The sequence below is a fragment of the Medicago truncatula genome, chromosome 7, assembly GCF_003473485.1.
Source record: "Medicago truncatula cultivar Jemalong A17 chromosome 7, MtrunA17r5.0-ANR, whole genome shotgun sequence".
NCBI lineage: Eukaryota > Viridiplantae > Streptophyta > Magnoliopsida > Fabales > Fabaceae > Medicago > Medicago truncatula.
This window is the reverse complement of record NC_053048.1, coordinates 46,210,353-46,226,459: the sequence shown is the minus strand read 5'-3', so window position 1 is coordinate 46,226,459 and position 16,107 is coordinate 46,210,353. Positions and strand designations below refer to the sequence as shown.

Sequence of the window (16,107 nt, the reverse complement as noted above, 5' to 3'; positions counted from 1 at the left end):
GAATTGGACTTCATGTTATTGTCTTCGCAAATGATTGATGGTAGTAGTACTTTTTTGTATGTAACCACTAATTTAATTGACCATCTTTGATAAACTCTCTCCTCTTAACCATTTCTTCATATGTAATACACCCCGTTCTGCTATTGCTTGATGTTGATATAAATAATGACACCAAGCAAGAATTGCTGCATTGGCATCAAAGTTACAAATTTATTTGTTCCCTTTGACCAAGAATATTCTCTGTATTGTTTTAGTTTATTATAGCTATTGATTTGATTCGTACTAATTAAATTAATAACATCATTCTTCTCTTGTTTTGATGGCTGGCCACAACTATTGCAACTGAAGCAGATTTACACCTGTCTTCTTTATGTGCTGCCCTGAAAGAGACCTCCACTGCATTAATCATTAGCACACGGCTAAGCCTTCCAAGTAAACCTATTCTTCACTTATTTTCTATAGGTTTAAATATCTCTTTAGTCTTTGCACTTTCATCACCTAAACTTTTTTTGTTTGGAATTGGTCCCTGCACTTTGTAAAAATATTGGTATTGGTCCCTCTATTAACTTTCTGTTAAAAAAAAAACACAAAACTATCGGTATTGGTCCCTGCACTTTGTAAAAATATTGGTATTGGTCCCTGCACTTTGTAAAAATATTGATATTGGTGCCACGTGGCGTGAAATGATTGGGTCACGTGGCACTCCGTTGGTTTTGTGTTTTTTTTTTAACAAAAAATTAACAGATGAACCAATACCAATATTTTTACAAAGTGCAAGGACCAATGCCAAACAAAAAAAGTGCAGGGACTAATGCCAAAATCTGATGAAAGTGCAGGGACCAATGACACATTCAAACCTTTTATATATTAAGCAATGTCCCCATTACTAGCACTAATTTTATTTTCATTTCAGGTGGCTGAAATATATATTTTTACTTTTCATTTTAAATTCCAGTGTGTTTATTTTACAAAAGAAATCGTCATTATAAAGAATAACTTTTGTTACATTTATAGTGGACATTACGTCCTTTAATAATACCGATTTGGATATTTTTTTCACTCACTTTCTTCTTTCTTTACCAGTACTTTTGATGTTTCTTATGATTTATTAGGCACATAGAAAAGGAGATAAGATCTAATGGATCAACATGTAATCTTGGTCACACCTTTTAAAAGCACTTGTATTTCTTAATGACTAAGAAAATATTGCAAGTTAAGTAAGTCTAGTAACTCAAACATGTCTTCTTCCAATAGACTCCGAGTCACTAGTTGAAGTGATTGTGTCTTTTTTTTTTTTTTTCTGTAGCAAATTTGGATTCCTCGGTTGTGTTTTGTTGAGGTACGTTTTTTTGGGTTTAATTACTATTTTGATCCCTTAACTTATTTTTTGGTTTCGTTTTGGTTTCTTAACTATTAAAAGTTTCGTTTCGATCCCATAACTTATTTTCGGGTTTTCTTTTGATCCCTTAACTATTAAAAGTTTCGTTTTGGTCCCTTAACTTATTTTTGGGTTTCGTTTTGGTCCCTTAACTTATTTTTTTTGTTTCATTTTGGTCCCTTAACTCTAATACATTCATCCTAACATAAAGGACCAAAGTGGTTGACGGATGAAGAGTTAAGGGACCAAAACGAAAGCAAAAAGTAAGTTAAAGGACCAAAACGAAACCAAAAAGTAAGTTAAGGGACCAAAACGAAACTTTTAATAATTAAGGGACCAAAACGAAACCAAAAAATAAGTTAAGGGACCAAAAGAGTAATTAAGCCATTTTTTTTATTAATCTAATGTATAAAAAACCTAGAGCATTTATTGAAACAAGTGAGGTGATGCAAGAACATTACTCCATGTACTATTATACTATATTAGTATATTACTATGTGATTGCTAAGTTGAGTAAGTTCCATATCATAAACAGATGCTTATGTAAAGGGAGAAAAATAAGATTATTTCCCCCTTTTGCAGCTAACAATCGATAACATACACCAACCATATAGTATTTATGGACTTAGATATATTATTATTAATATTAATTGATTTTCCATTTAAGTTTCACTTGTCTTGCCCCGTATCAGATAAACAGGACGCAGAACTTTGGGAGAGGATATGCATTGCAATTGGCAAACAAAAGAACAAAGTACAGTGTAGGGGTCTATTCAAAATTTGATAATTTTTAATGAACTTTCAATTTGGTTTCTCTATATTTTTTTATTATCTTAAATATAGAAATCTGATCTTAAGTATCAAAATATAATAGAGTCTTTAAACCATTTTTAGTGACCGTCTGTTTAGGTTTTCGTTAAACTTTCACTTTCTCTGGTCAGTAACAACTACAACTTGTAAAGATAGAGATGTCGGTCATAATCTCATTTGCTAAAGACTAAAGTCATATGGTGTGCGGACAAAAGATGTATCGCACACACACACTTTAAAGTCTTGAACTTTTCTCTTCATTCATACATTCAGTACTCATCATAAGAATTCCCTTTTTAATTCCTTTGATCATAACTATACAAAGGTCTCAAGGTATATTTTTTCACCTAATAAGATTCTAATATTAGATTTATGAATCATTCATGAGGTATATACAACCCAATTCAACCTCAATACTTCCCATGATTTCTTTTCTTGAGTACTGATTTCAGAAACATCAAACAAACAATCAAGAATCCAAAAGCTGCAACTCCTCCCACAGCAAGAGCAACTGTCCTCTCTGTGTGTGGATTCCCTCCTGATCCTAATCAACAACAAAATTATATTTCAATCTTTATATTAAACAAACCCACCTACCCATATCCTAGATTCATTCTCAAATCACATAATGCCATTTGGTCCAATATTTAAATATCAGCATAATTTCTCCCACGATTAAAAAATTAATGAAAATCCACTTTTTTCTTAATTATTGAACACAATCCATAATGCATGTTTGACGAAATCATCAATTTAACAAAATTACTTTGACACACAGCTATCATATATATATATATAGCAATCCAAACATGCAGATGGATAATTTACCTGAAGAGGAAGAAGTGGTGGAAACTCCATTAGGATAAAAGCTATAACTGATAAAGCAACTAAAAAGATAAATCTGAGCAGAAATTGAATCACCACACTCCAATTTAGCTTGTTCTTCAGCACTCTTAACACAATTACCACAATCATCATTTCCCAAACTACTCTCACACTGTCCCAAAACATACAAAGATGAATAACTACCCGTATAGAACAAATTCCCACTCTTCACACCATTCTCCACCATTCCAAACGCTGAATCCCTCTTAGCTTCAAACCCAACACCATCATTCACCTTCTTCGAGCCACAAACCTTGTACAACAATTGTGTCTGCGGAACTTGTCTAAACCCAACAACCTCGTACCTTAAATAACAACCATTGAGCTGAATCCTGGCTGCTGCGACATCACCACAAAGCTTGCTTATCTTGCTTGGAATCTTGCTGATACAAAGATAACAATCAGAAGCTGAAAGGTCACCTCTGCATTGGTAAACTCCGGTGACTGCGTTCTGGCCGTCACCGGTGGTTGTGGCCGCGAAAGTTTTCTGTCCTGATGCTGCAACAAGAGAAGATAACAACGTTTGAAGATTCACTGAAGATTGTTGTCCTAGTTTTTGCTCTGAACAACCTTTGTAGACAACGTTGGTGTTATCGGTGGTGAAAACAAGTGATGAAAAATTGAGCAGAATGAGAAATGAAAGTGTTTGTTTTGTTCTAAGGATACCCATTTGTGAGATTGGAAAGAAAGTGACGTTTTTTTTTGTTAGGTTTTCACTTACTTTGATGAGTAATTTGTAGGCTGTATGTATCCTATTGAAGAAGAAGAAGAAGAAGAAGAAAGAAAAAAACAAAAACTCAAGTTTGTTTTTAAAGAGTTTGTTTTCTTGTTTTATATGCAACCACCTTGTACTACTTGCATCATAATTAAGTGCCGTTATGGTTTTCATTAGCATTTCCATTCTTTTTCTTTTCTTCCTTTTTTTAAAGAAAAAAACACACGCACACTTTTATTTATTGACATTTATGTAAAATCTACCAAATAAACATGAAATCTACATGACTTTTTTTTGAACAGGAGATCTACTTGATTTAATAACATTCGTTTAATAAAAGAATGGATATGCTAAAAGTATTTAAATCTATGTTTGACTGAGAGATGAGATTAAAATATGGAACTTTTTAATCTGAAAAGGAGCGTGTTCGTCTTGAGTTATTGGGGGTTTTAATTTTAATTTTAATTTTAATTAAAAATTGGGAAGTGATTACTGATTATGGTCTGAAAAGGAATGATGCCTCTTTTTGTTGCAAACTTTTTTACATTAGTAAGGTCTGTGAGATTATTTTGACCAGAAAGCAAAAAAAATTGAACGAGTAATAATTTTTGCAGTCAAAAAAGTGGACCCCTTTCATGTGTGGTCCCGGTTGTAACGTGTGGGACATCATCTTAGTATTGAATTACCATTAATTTAAGGCTTTGAGTCATGAAATATTTGTGTATATTTATTGTTTTAAATTTATTTTCTTTCTTTTTCTAAAGCAATGTTTTCAAAGGAAAATACTAACAAATACTTAAAGGCATTCTTGAAGTCCTTTGAATAATAATTTTTTATACATTTTGTTTGTTATTTTAGAATCTGTAATGAATGTTTAAGAACACTCGTTATTAATTTTTAAATTGTGTCTTGTTAATGTTAATTTTTGTAGTAAAGACCCTTGTTAAATAATTTTAAAATACTAGTAATTTTTTGTTGTTAAAAATAATAATTCTTAAATTTTAAAGGAATAGAACGCACCATTTTTTAGAAAATAGATCTATAGTTATTTTCTTAACACGTGCACCTTCCAATAAATATTATAAGCAAAAATCATATTTATATATAAACTACATATATTATTTATTAAATGAATCTAAAATATAAAATTTTGTTTATAATAGTAACTAAACAGTGTATTATCTTAACGGTGTCTTCAATTGGAAGTTGTAAACCATTATTAAGTGGCTTTCACCTTTTCCTAAGGACGTTACAAACTTATGCAACTCGAGCATCATTTGCTCTAATAATAGACAAATTAAACAACTTCTATGAAACTTATATATGGATAGATAGACACATAATCAATCAAGGGTCAGATAATGCGTAGTACACTTAATCAACATTCAAGATATTTCAATTTCATTCAAGCATTAAATAACAATTGATACATATAACAAAAAAGGTAGACGTTGTTCATTCCATTAAAAATATTTATGATACAATAATCATAAGCTAATCTTAAGCATATGTATAAGCTCTAAGATAGAATATCAAATTTGGAAAAATATGTGAGTGATTGCTTAACCGTCGCTTGTTCTCCCTCGTCGTAAACTAGTTTTTCTGACATCTCTGTTTAGAGGTATGTTGTATTTTCATTTTCTTTTCTACTGTAAGTAGGGTGTGCGTGTATAAGTGTGTGCGAGTCTAAATGAAATACTATGCTTAAATGAAATACTACAAGCATATATGTTTAATTGCTATTATCTAAGTAGAGTAATATGGGGCATGATGTACTTTTACCCACTCTACTTTTATTTTATTTTTGTCAGACAATAAAGCCAACAAAACTTTGTCAATACCCTAGTCTGAATAGCTCTAAATCGATCATTGATCGATTGCAACAATTGATTCATTTCCTGTAAAACTACCTCCTCATGGTTTGGGACGGCTTCCTGTGGAAAACCTTCTGCAACCATGCTGAAAAGTATGGATCTGTTCGACAACTACATGGTTCCCGACATCCATGTGAAGCACAGGTTGCAGTTCTTGCAACAAAAGTTGCCTCTTGACATATCGTTTTTTGTCGTTGATCACCTTGTTACGACATGCGTTAGGGAACCTGTTTCTAAGCTCAACCTGATAATGATACTTAATAGCATCATAATCATTGCCATAATCTCGTACGCCCATATACAACACTTTCTATTAGAGGTAGTCAAAATTGATTGTCACAATCCCATGATTCAGGATCGAGTGTTAGAGGCATCATTGTAATCAGCATATCCTATTTTGTGTTTGGTCATACATTTCATACTAAAAATTTGTTGAAATTGGTTGGTATTTTTTATATATATAAAAAAAAAAAACACAGGGCAATCAACAATTATGTGGTTGTTGCTACATGAAAAGTTTAGGGTCACGTGAACTATTAAACTGGTTAATTTCTAAGGAAAATAATAACAAATACCTAAGGATGCTCTTTAAGGAATCAAGGTTAATATAATTTATTGGAATGTCTCCGGTCAACTTTTAAAAATATACAAAAAGTTCTTTAAAGAAAAATCAAAAGGTCATTTTCAATGTAAAAACGCCATCTTTTAAATTCTTAATAAGCATTGTAAAATGTCGTTAAAACACATGTTAAAATGAATTAATTTTTAATCATAGACCTCTAAGTCTTAATAAGCAATACAAAAAACATAAAAAAATATAAGACAACCAAGTGAATTGTACGCCATTTGAAAGTTACCTTTTTTTAATAGTAAATAACATAATAAGATAACAAACAATACACTTAAAATAATAATAGTAAAAATAATATATCATTAAATATTGTTTTAGTTCATGTATGATACTTATATGTCTTTGTGCATAGTGGTGGCTCTGAGTATGTTTGGGATAAACGACCGCCCAGAGCCCCACATTTAGAGGCACCATTTCTGGAGTAATACATATATCTATACTATATATCAAGAAACACATGGTTTTGAGTTAGTTTTATCTCTTCCAATTATATTTTTTAACTAAGTTGTCTAAAAGAATGTTATACTATTAATGTTATTTAATAATATAAGAATTGATATTATATTTATTATATTTTTTGTGTCATTAAAAAAGATAAGTTTAGTTTATTACATTAAAAAGATAAGCAAAATCAAAATAACTTTAATCTAAATCAAAATCTCATAAAAATGACTGTTCGCAATTTATATGTATTAACGCAATAAAAAGAACAGACAAACGAACACATAGCTCCCGTTTGAAAGCCAATTATGTAAAAATATTTAGAGTGCTGCTGATTTTTTTTTTTTTAATAACACTACATGTTAATAGCTTCAAGTATAACAATTTTTTGTAAAAAAAAAAACAATTTTTTTTTGTGATTATGTGTTTGCAAAATTGTATTTTCTTTTTACGCATGCATGCAAAAAAAAAAAAAAAGGAAAATAAAAGAGAGAGAATACAAAAGAATTTATTAAGATGAATGAGAGAGCAAGCAAATAATTACTAATATTGATGATACTTCTCGTAAATTGATAACTTATATAGTCTATAAATAGTGGTACATTATAAACTTTTATGCTATTTTTTTTATAATTAAAAAGAAATAGCTATTTGATAGATACTATATACATAATACATACATGTAATAGAATTTGAAGTTTACAATTACTTTATACTTCAAACGCATGTGATATTCATTTTCATATAACTTGCATGACTCAGATTAAATAGATACATTAAGAATAAATAATATGTGATATTCTTTAGCAAGATACGCCGTTGGTGTCGCGTATGTAGTTGGTGATGTTCTGTAGTTATAATACATGACTCGTTAGGTCACATTTAATTCATGAAAAAAGAGAAAATCAAACGCTTGCGATTTATATAATATTAAGAATTGTTTTTCAATTTAAAATTATGTTTAAGTAGGTTTTTGATCCTTGTGAAATTTTCAAATTTTAATTTTTAGTTACTCTAATACTTTTCATCAACTTTCTCCAAATATCTCCTGGTCTTTACTCTTAAGTATATCCACGTGTATTATTCAAAAGTTTTAATTGCTCTTTTGCAGTTTTGTTTGATACATTATAAAAATATCTTTTGAAAAATTATTATTTTTTAAGAAGGGATGGATTATATTTTTTTTAATCATTATCGTTTAAAAATTCATATTTAACTAATACTTAAAATATTTAGTTCATTTTTCTAATTAGGAGGTCACACAAAAAGCTCTTTAGACACCTATCATTTGCTCACAAGCACCTCATGCTATAAAAAAATACCCCAACGATAAATAGCTATCGTTAGATGTTGAGCGATGGTTGTAAACCGTTTATTGAGACGAGAATTAACAATCGTTCACAGGAATAGTAGTTAAGATGCACCTACAGGAAGAAACAATTAGATGCGCACAACATACACCGTTCATATGAACAATACAGATAGTCAACCATTAAATTATTTCGATTAGCAATTAGATACGCACACACACTTAAACACTTTCAGACACCCGTCAACGTTCAAAAAAGTTCTTGGTATGTAAATTTGTTAAAGTTCCAGAATTAAATTTAAAAATGGTCACAATTCAAATCCCCCTTTATTGTGATGTTTATCGCTACTTCAAATGCGCCTCATGCACAATAGGCGTAGGGTCAAGCACCTGTGAGGTACCTGACCTACCATCGTTCTTAGTTAGATGCCTAAGTTGGTTCTATTTAGGGACATGATTAGCTGCATCGTTCGCTCGACGTACTAAGTTGCGCTTGGTGGGCCTACTGAGTACGAGCTTACTAACTTCTTTAGCCATATCTACAAAACAATCGACATAATAAAATTAATTAAACATTATTTGAAACATTTCATCAAACACATAGAGCACATAATATACATACAATACCCATCATGTTATTTTATTTCTTAAATTACCAACATCACACCAATACTGGTACCCAAAGGCCAAATGTATTGGGCCGGGCTGGATTTTGTCCAGTAAATAAGAATTTGGGCCGCGTGAGGAAACGCGCTTCCGTTGGAAGTGAAGTGATCATCGATTATTACATTACTGTCAAAAAGCGTACTTTCACACTGTTCACAGTGTTTGGCTATAGCGTAATCACTTCACAGTTCAACAACAACACAAGTAAAATCAAACAAACAAACCTACCATAACACTCTCTCTCTCTTCACTCAAATTTCTTTTTCTTTTCATTTCTTCTTCACTCTCAAAAACTCATTCCCTCCATTCCCTTTTCTCACAAAAAAAATAAAAAAAATAAAAAAATACGCAGGCAATTTTCGTCACTCAAAACCCTCAAGATTCTTGACCACATTATCACGCTCTTCTACTCTCCAAGGTTCGTTCTTTATGCACCGTTTCTTGCTTTGACTTCAATTTTGTCTTTTTTTCAATTACTTTCTTCACCAATTAATCTACGTTTTTGTTTCGTCCTTGTTCATTTCTAGGTTTCAATTGTTTGCATGATCCATCAATCTTCAAAATTAACAACCTCAGTTTCTGTCCTCGGTTTTCGTGTAATAATTGAAACATTGTTGGTTAGGGTAAATTAACTATTGTCTGATCAACAATGGCACCCAATCCCAAAGTTGTAGCTGCTTTCCGTGCAATGTCGTGCCTTGGGATTGAGGAACACAAAGTCAAACCTGTGTTGAAGAAACTGCTTAAATTGTATGATAAAAACTGGGAGCTTATTGAAGAAGAGAATTATCGGGCTCTTGCTGATGCTATTTTCGACGAAGATGATAATCAGGTTTATAACTATACCATCTCCTGCATTAATATGTTATGTATCTGGTTTTGTTTGTTTAATTTATTCACTGTTTTATATCATTTAACAGGCGTTGGAGCCCGAGCAGGAAAAGAAAAACAAGGTTGACGTTCGCAAAACTTGTTAATTTAATTGTTACTCCCTCCGGTCTACAGTAGTTATTTAATGAACCTGAAAAAAAGAATTTGTCTGTGTTTCTTTGTTACTGTTAATTCTATGGCTGCTGAAATGTCTTAGGGTTTTTCAAACATACAGGTAGGGGAGGTGGATGAGGAAGCTCATCCAGAAGAGCGAGTGCGGCCTTTGAAGAGGCTGAAATTAAGAGGCCAAGACGGGCGCCTTCTGAATAGCGGTGGCTCAAGTACAGCTGCCTTTGCATTGAAAACACCGAAACCAGAACCTGGTACAGTACCCGAAAGTAGTTCCAGACTGCTATCCAATGGAAATGCCGTTGTTGACAAGGGAAAGAAGCCTTTATCACCTGAAGAACCTCTAAGAGGGAGAAGATCTATATCTGACAGAGCTCAACCAGCAGTCACGTTTAGAGAACCGGCTGTTGAACAAGGAGCCTCTTCGTTGTCAAAAAGCAAAACGCCTCATGCTTACCCTTTTATCACCCCCAAGGATGAGCCTGTTGATGAAGTGGAAGATGATTACACGATTCCACTTTCAGTGATTCTTCCTGGTAATTGACTGACCATGCCTTCAAAAGAAGTTTTTTCCTTTTCACGGTTTTTAGCCTTCGGTGTAATATTGACATGTCAAATTTTGCGTATGTTAAATCCACAATAATAAGTATTGTATATTGCTTGTTCAAATTTTGGCTCAACTTTGAATTAATTATAGTGGCGATGAACCTGATTGATTTTTTGCCCTTTAAATTCCGGCATTTCATGGCATCCCACCATGTGATTCCTTGGCTTATGTTATATGCAATTCTCCACTTGCATATTGCACTACTTCTGCATTTCCAGAAAGCTCATCTTAAGACAGTTTCTGTTTTCTGTTGCATCAGAAATGGTCTTTTTTTGTGATCTACCAAAAAAATGTTACCTTTGTGCCATTTATCTTTCTTCTACATATTCTACTGCGGTCTCTGCATACATATATGTATTAATGATTGTTTGATCAGTTTTCTTTTGATTTATTTTCCTTCAAAAGAACCATCAAGTGTTCCAGACTCTTCAACGAAGAATGACACAGCCGGAGATCAAGATGGCAACAACACTGTGGCATCACCATACAGAAACGAAAATGTTGAAGGCGAAGATATTTTTCCTTCCTCATATGAAGAAGTGCCTTTTAATGCCGAGCTAGCCTCATCGTCTACGGGAGAGGTAACATTTTCTCTAAGCTGCACCTCAGTTCTTTGGGGACCGGATATTTTTTTTGCCTAGTCATGATCCAAGTCTAAAAACCGACAATGTTGAGATATATGTGTGTCTGCTTGGTGGAATTTGGAACTGATTTGAATAATACTTTGCAGGAAGCATCTGTAAAGATAATGCCAATAGTTGTCCTTTCAAAAGAATCTGAGGCAAATGGCACACTAATTGACGGAGGAAATAAATATTCTTCTGCTGCAAATGGATCAATCTCTGTCAAGTCTTCTCCTGCCTCGGTCGCACCTCGAGTTCTCGTTTCTCCACCCTGCCCAAGTGGTCCAGATGATGCTGTACTAGTTACCAAGGATGTAATGAATGATTTATCGGAAAATGGCGGTGGGAAGGAGTCAGGGGAACCTATGCCTCAAAATTCCTGCAATGTAATGAATGCTCCAAACCATCATACAATTGATGATACAAGGGCTGTTTGTGCTACCAATGACCTAACAAAGGGAGAAGAAAAGGTGAAAATTTCATGGGTGAATGATTCTAATAATGATATCCCACCTCCGTTCCACTACATACCCCGAAACTTGGTGTTCCGAGATGCATATGTTAATATGTCTCTATCTCGTATTGGGAGTGAAGATTGTTGTTCTACCTGTATGGGCAATTGTGTGTTATCATCTAAACCATGTTCTTGTGCAAATAAAACTGGAGGGGATTTTGCCTACACTGCACAAGGTGTACTAAAGGAAGCGTTCTTGGAAGAGTGTATTGCCATCAGCCGTGATCCACAAAATCATTCCTATTGCACAGAATGCCCACTTGAAATATCAAAGAATGATGGTTGTTTAGAACCATGTAAAGGACACTTGAAGCGGAAGTTTATTAAAGAGTGCTGGAGCAAATGTGGCTGTGGGAAATATTGTGGCAATCGGATTGTCCAACGTGGAATAACTTGCAACTTGCAGGTGATTGTTTGAGTAATCTTCACTACTTGTAAACAAATATATATATTTTTCAATGTTGATGTCATTGAGGCAACACTATGGGTTTCTTTCTGTTCTTAAACACATTTCCCTTAACATATTTAGACATCTTTTCTCTAATGATTATGTGCTACTCAGGTGTTTTTAACTTCAAACGGAAAAGGGTGGGGTCTTCGTACCTTAGAGGATCTTCCAAAAGGTGCATTTGTATGCGAGTTTGTTGGAGAAATTTTAACCGTCGAAGAGTTGCATGAGAGGAACTTGAAATATCCCAAAAATGGGAAACATACGTTCCCAATTTTATTGGAAGCAGAATGGGACTCGGGAGTTGTAAAGGATAACCAAGCTCTTTGCTTATACGCGGCATCATATGGAAATGCTGCTAGGTTTATCAATCACAGGTATTACAATTTCGCATGTTTTAACAGAAGTTTTTTGTGATTATTTTTTGAAAAATAATTACTTGGATTATTGATTTTATTTAATAAAATGAATGAATCCTTAGCAATTTAGTATTGTTGATGTTGATTGCGTTTGCATCAGTGTTTTCTTCTGATTAATGATCTTAGAATAGTACAACACATTTTGCTTCCCGGTTTAGTTCATCAACCTTTATAATAAATTTCAACTCAAACAAGTGACCACCGTGTCAAAATATCAAATTGAGCAAAGAACAACTCAATCATTTTAGAGAATAACTTGTAAAGATTTGAATACTTTGGTTTCAATATTGTGTAAGCAAGTGACTTGTCAACTTTTTCAACCATGGAGTGAAACTCGTCTTATAACTAAATTTTTCCACGCTGTCCTTGTGGTGTGAACCTTTGTCGTTTCTATGGTATGTATTGTGTTCGTCATTACAATTTTTTAACAATTGTTCTGTTCTTCACACACTTTGCTTGTTTTGACATATCGGCAGGCGTAGATTATGAATAAGGAATTTTTTTTTCTTTCATAGAATAAACTCATGCATAATGTAAGAAGACAAAATGTCAGGCCAAAAACGATTCAACTTAAACAAGCTATGTGATAAGGAGGGAGGGAATCATTCCAGGGAAAATAATTTTTATATATATATATATATATATATATATATATATATATATATATCTGTTTTTTGTGTGTGTGTGTGTAATAAGATAAATAATTTATTTGAGAAAGTGGAAGATGTTCACTATTCTAGTGTTGACTGATTAGATGAAAGCCTGAAACTGATAAAATCGGGGGAACATGGAATCGGTCAGTATACTCGGGGGGCTAGACGTGACTGTACTTGGTTTTTAATTTTTGAATAAGGCTTTTGGTTTTGCATAGTTGAGTTAGGCCAAACCAAATTCTAAGAGTGTTGTTTTTAAATTTCCCAGACAAAAAGTACCTAACATAAAATATGAAGCATAATTAGGGTGAAAATGGTTCAGTTTAATAATGTACAGATTGGGAAATTAGTGGCAGCATTTCTGTAGACCAAGGTTCGTTCCATTTGCATGCTATTGATGATATGCTTATTTTACTGTTAACTGTATTTCTGGGTGGCCAGGCAGATACTTAAATCATAATTTGCAATTGTAAATTAGAAGATTCTCAGTAATTCTATCCCGTTATGGCAGATGTTTAGATGCAAACTTGATTGAGATCCCGGTTGAAGTCGAGGGTCCATCTCATCACTATTATCATGTGAGAAGTTGGCAAATTCTCAAAATTCAAGTTGTCATTTATAATTACCTTTGTTGCGTAGGTTGACCTTTTAGAAACCTTGCTAACTGATGTCTTTGAATGTTGAAACATGCAGTTTGCCTTCTTCACATCCAGAAAAATTGCAGCACAGGAAGAGTTGACCTGGGTATGTCGATTTGGTTCTGTAATATGTTTGGTGTATTTAGTGAATCATGATTGATATAAAGCTTTTTATTTGGTACTTGGCTACTGAATTGAAAAATGCCATGTACAATGGTTAGTTGGCTCTTGGCCGGCCATCTGTCAGTGGACATCTTCATTGCTTCTCATTTTTGTGTAATTCACTTTCTTTGGATTGTTTACATATGCAGGACTTGATTTTTCGTCTCTAGAAAAGCTTATGTGCATAGTGTTTTTGCAGGATTATGGTATCGATTTTGATGACGATGATCAGTCTGTGGAGCTGTTTCGGTGCAAATGCGGCAGTAAATTCTGCAGGAATATGAAGCGCTCAAATAGTAAGTTTAATCTTCCATTTGTATGTAATGTCCATAAGTTTGTTTTACTTTCAACATAAAAGATATGACCTGTTACCTTTTAAGATTATTCAATTCCTACACTGTGGCATTCTCTATGTTGTTTAAAAATGTCCATAAGTTTGTTTTACTTTCAACATAAAAGGTATGACCTGTTACCTTTTAAGATTATTCAATTCCTACACTGTGGCATTCTCTATGTTGTTTAAAAATTCGTTTTGGATTGTGAATTTTGGGTTTCAGCTTCCCTTACGACTTATGGTTCATGCTTATGAGATATACTGCATCCACTTCCAAATTGGTCCATGATTATGTTAGTTAGACTTAGCAGCTATTCTTCTTTAGCATATCAAATACCTGATTAATAGCGAAATTTTGAAATCACAACAATAATTTGTAAAAATGTTGAATTAATTCAAAAGAATCACATGGTAGCTGTAAACTTGTAATTGTTAATTACAGGCGATCTTTGACTGTCTTACCGTGCTCTACACTTGATAAACTCTTCATCCCATTGGCTTAATTGCTAGTTTAAAAGGCTTTGCTCATACCGAACTTGAGGTTTTAAATTTACGAGTTATTTGGAAGATCTTACCTGGATTTATTATAACATATGCATATGTCCATAAACTGTTTTCAACTTATTTTCATTAGCTCCAAAAATAACTTATACAAGCAGCTTACACAGCTAATGCAGAGTTTTGCTTCATCCCCATTTCAATTGCAGAAATGATTTATACGTAAACACTTTTACAACAAACTTTCATTGAATATAAGCACTTAACTAAGTTGTTTACCCAAATGCTCCCTCAATTGCTTGCTTTCTCGTAGATATTGTAAGTTAACTATAGTTGTTCTTTTGTACTTTGTACACATATCACTTTTCTTGCTTGATTGTGTTCTTTGCTTGTTACAAATTCACAATCTTGTGCTTATGGTTTAGTGTTTAGTCATCACCGAGTCACATCTGTCGTGCTCTATTCCATGAAACTTAATCACGTTACGGTTCACACAAGATAAGTTTCCTGCTTGCATTACAATGTTGTTAATTCGTTTTACCCTCATAATGCAGGAAGCATTAGATCGTCAGTTACTGGGTGATAGATAGGCATTCTTTGCCAAACTAATTTGCTGTCAGAGATCCATGTTGCTGATTAGTAATGACCAACAAGGCCCAGGCTACTGAATCAGCCTCTTCTGTTTTATTTTTTATTTTTTTTGTTGTTCTGTCAGGTTGGATAGTATTTCTACAGCCATCCGAAAACTATGGACTCTATTTTTCCATCCCTGTCGCTATTAAAAAATTGCACATGTTTCTGGAAGTGTAGTTTCCGGACAACATAAATGGTCTAGAAGTGTACTTCCAGACAGCACAAAGTTGGTGTTTTTTCGGATACGTGCATCCAAACTCATGTTGTGAGTTGGAGAAAGTGTTTCCAAAAAACTATTAGGCATTCATGGCCCAAAAGTGAAAATAACCTTTGGGCACTAGCAAATCTGAATCTTTGATGTTTTAGTGCATCATTCATGTCAAAATTTATTCTCTGCTGAATGCACGAGACTGTTGACAAAGAAAACTTTATGGTATTTTTTGGTTGATATATGAAAATGTGAAATGTCCATTTTGCTATGATCAACAATCGGAACAACTGGGATCCTTTTAAAAAGTAATAACGGGTATTAACTGATAGAAAGTCAACTAATGTCCCCAAAGATGAAGCTAATTAGCCAAAAATATTCTCACATAGGAGACAATCATGTTCGAGGCTAACATGGGGCAAACAAGTGCAGAACTAGGTTACCACTTACCACCTAGTGGGGATATAATCATCCAGAGTATTGAATCTTCAACCATTTTGATATGCCAGTGTAACGTTAAAGTCGAGGCGCTAATGGAATTGGAGTCAATGGCTCAGGAAACACGTTACGTTGTGGCTATAGGTAAGGCCTGATCCTAATAGATTTTGATAGATAAAGTTTGGTATTTTTTTTGAGCAATGATATTTTGACATCCATTTAAG

General features: G+C 33.4%; 2 protein-coding genes across 5 annotated transcripts; one reads left to right on the top strand and one right to left on the bottom strand.

Moving 5' to 3' along the window:
• Nucleotides 1-2,332: 2,332 nt before the first annotated feature.
• On the bottom strand, nt 2,333-3,932 carry LOC11424582 (plasmodesmata-located protein 1). Of its 2 annotated transcripts, none has more exons than XM_003625323.4 (2): nt 3,017-3,898; nt 2,333-2,732 (listed from the first exon to the last, which is right to left on the bottom strand). In XM_003625323.4, the coding sequence occupies exons 1-2, from the start codon at nt 3,741-3,743 to the stop codon at nt 2,599-2,601; spliced, it is 861 nt and encodes a 286-aa protein (XP_003625371.1). In that variant the 5' UTR covers nt 3,744-3,898; the 3' UTR covers nt 2,333-2,598. The 2 variants fall into 2 exon arrangements, with proteins under 2 accessions (XP_003625371.1, XP_024625590.1); XM_024769822.2 differs by having other exon boundaries at nt 2,365-2,726; nt 3,017-3,932.
• Nucleotides 3,933-8,944: 5,012 nt separating this feature from the next.
• On the top strand, nt 8,945-15,719 carry LOC11437947 (probable inactive histone-lysine N-methyltransferase SUVR2). Of its 3 annotated transcripts, none has more exons than XM_003625321.3 (11): nt 8,946-9,127; nt 9,237-9,541; nt 9,630-9,662; nt 9,815-10,244; nt 10,721-10,896; nt 11,046-11,858; nt 12,015-12,277; nt 13,484-13,550; nt 13,666-13,716; nt 13,972-14,068; nt 15,159-15,719. In XM_003625321.3, the coding sequence occupies exons 2-11, from the start codon at nt 9,359-9,361 to the stop codon at nt 15,185-15,187; spliced, it is 2,142 nt and encodes a 713-aa protein (XP_003625369.2). In that variant the 5' UTR covers nt 8,946-9,127; nt 9,237-9,358; the 3' UTR covers nt 15,188-15,719. The 3 variants fall into 3 exon arrangements, 2 of the variants coding, with proteins under 2 accessions (XP_003625369.2, XP_039683657.1); XM_039827723.1 differs by lacking the exon at nt 15,159-15,719 and adding an exon at nt 14,549-14,666; XR_005643055.1 differs by lacking the exons at nt 13,972-14,068; nt 15,159-15,719 and adding an exon at nt 13,241-13,345 and having other exon boundaries at nt 8,945-9,127.
• Nucleotides 15,720-16,107: the final 388 nt, after the last annotated feature.

Coding starts and splice junctions, on each gene's coding strand:
- LOC11424582 (XM_003625323.4), bottom strand. CDS start 3,743: ATGGGTATCCTTAGAACAAAACAAACACTTTCATTTCTCATTCTGCTC. Junction 2,733..3,016: donor CACCACTTCTTCCTCTTCAG/GTAAATTATCCA, acceptor GTTGTTGATTAG/GATCAGGAGGGAATCCACAC.
- LOC11437947 (XM_003625321.3), top strand. CDS start 9,359: ATGGCACCCAATCCCAAAGTTGTAGCTGCTTTCCGTGCAATGTCGTGC. Junction 9,663..9,814: donor AGCAGGAAAAGAAAAACAAG/GTTGACGTTCGC, acceptor TCAAACATACAG/GTAGGGGAGGTGGATGAGGA. Junction 14,069..15,158: donor GAATATGAAGCGCTCAAATA/GTAAGTTTAATC, acceptor CTCATAATGCAG/GAAGCATTAGATCGTCAGTT.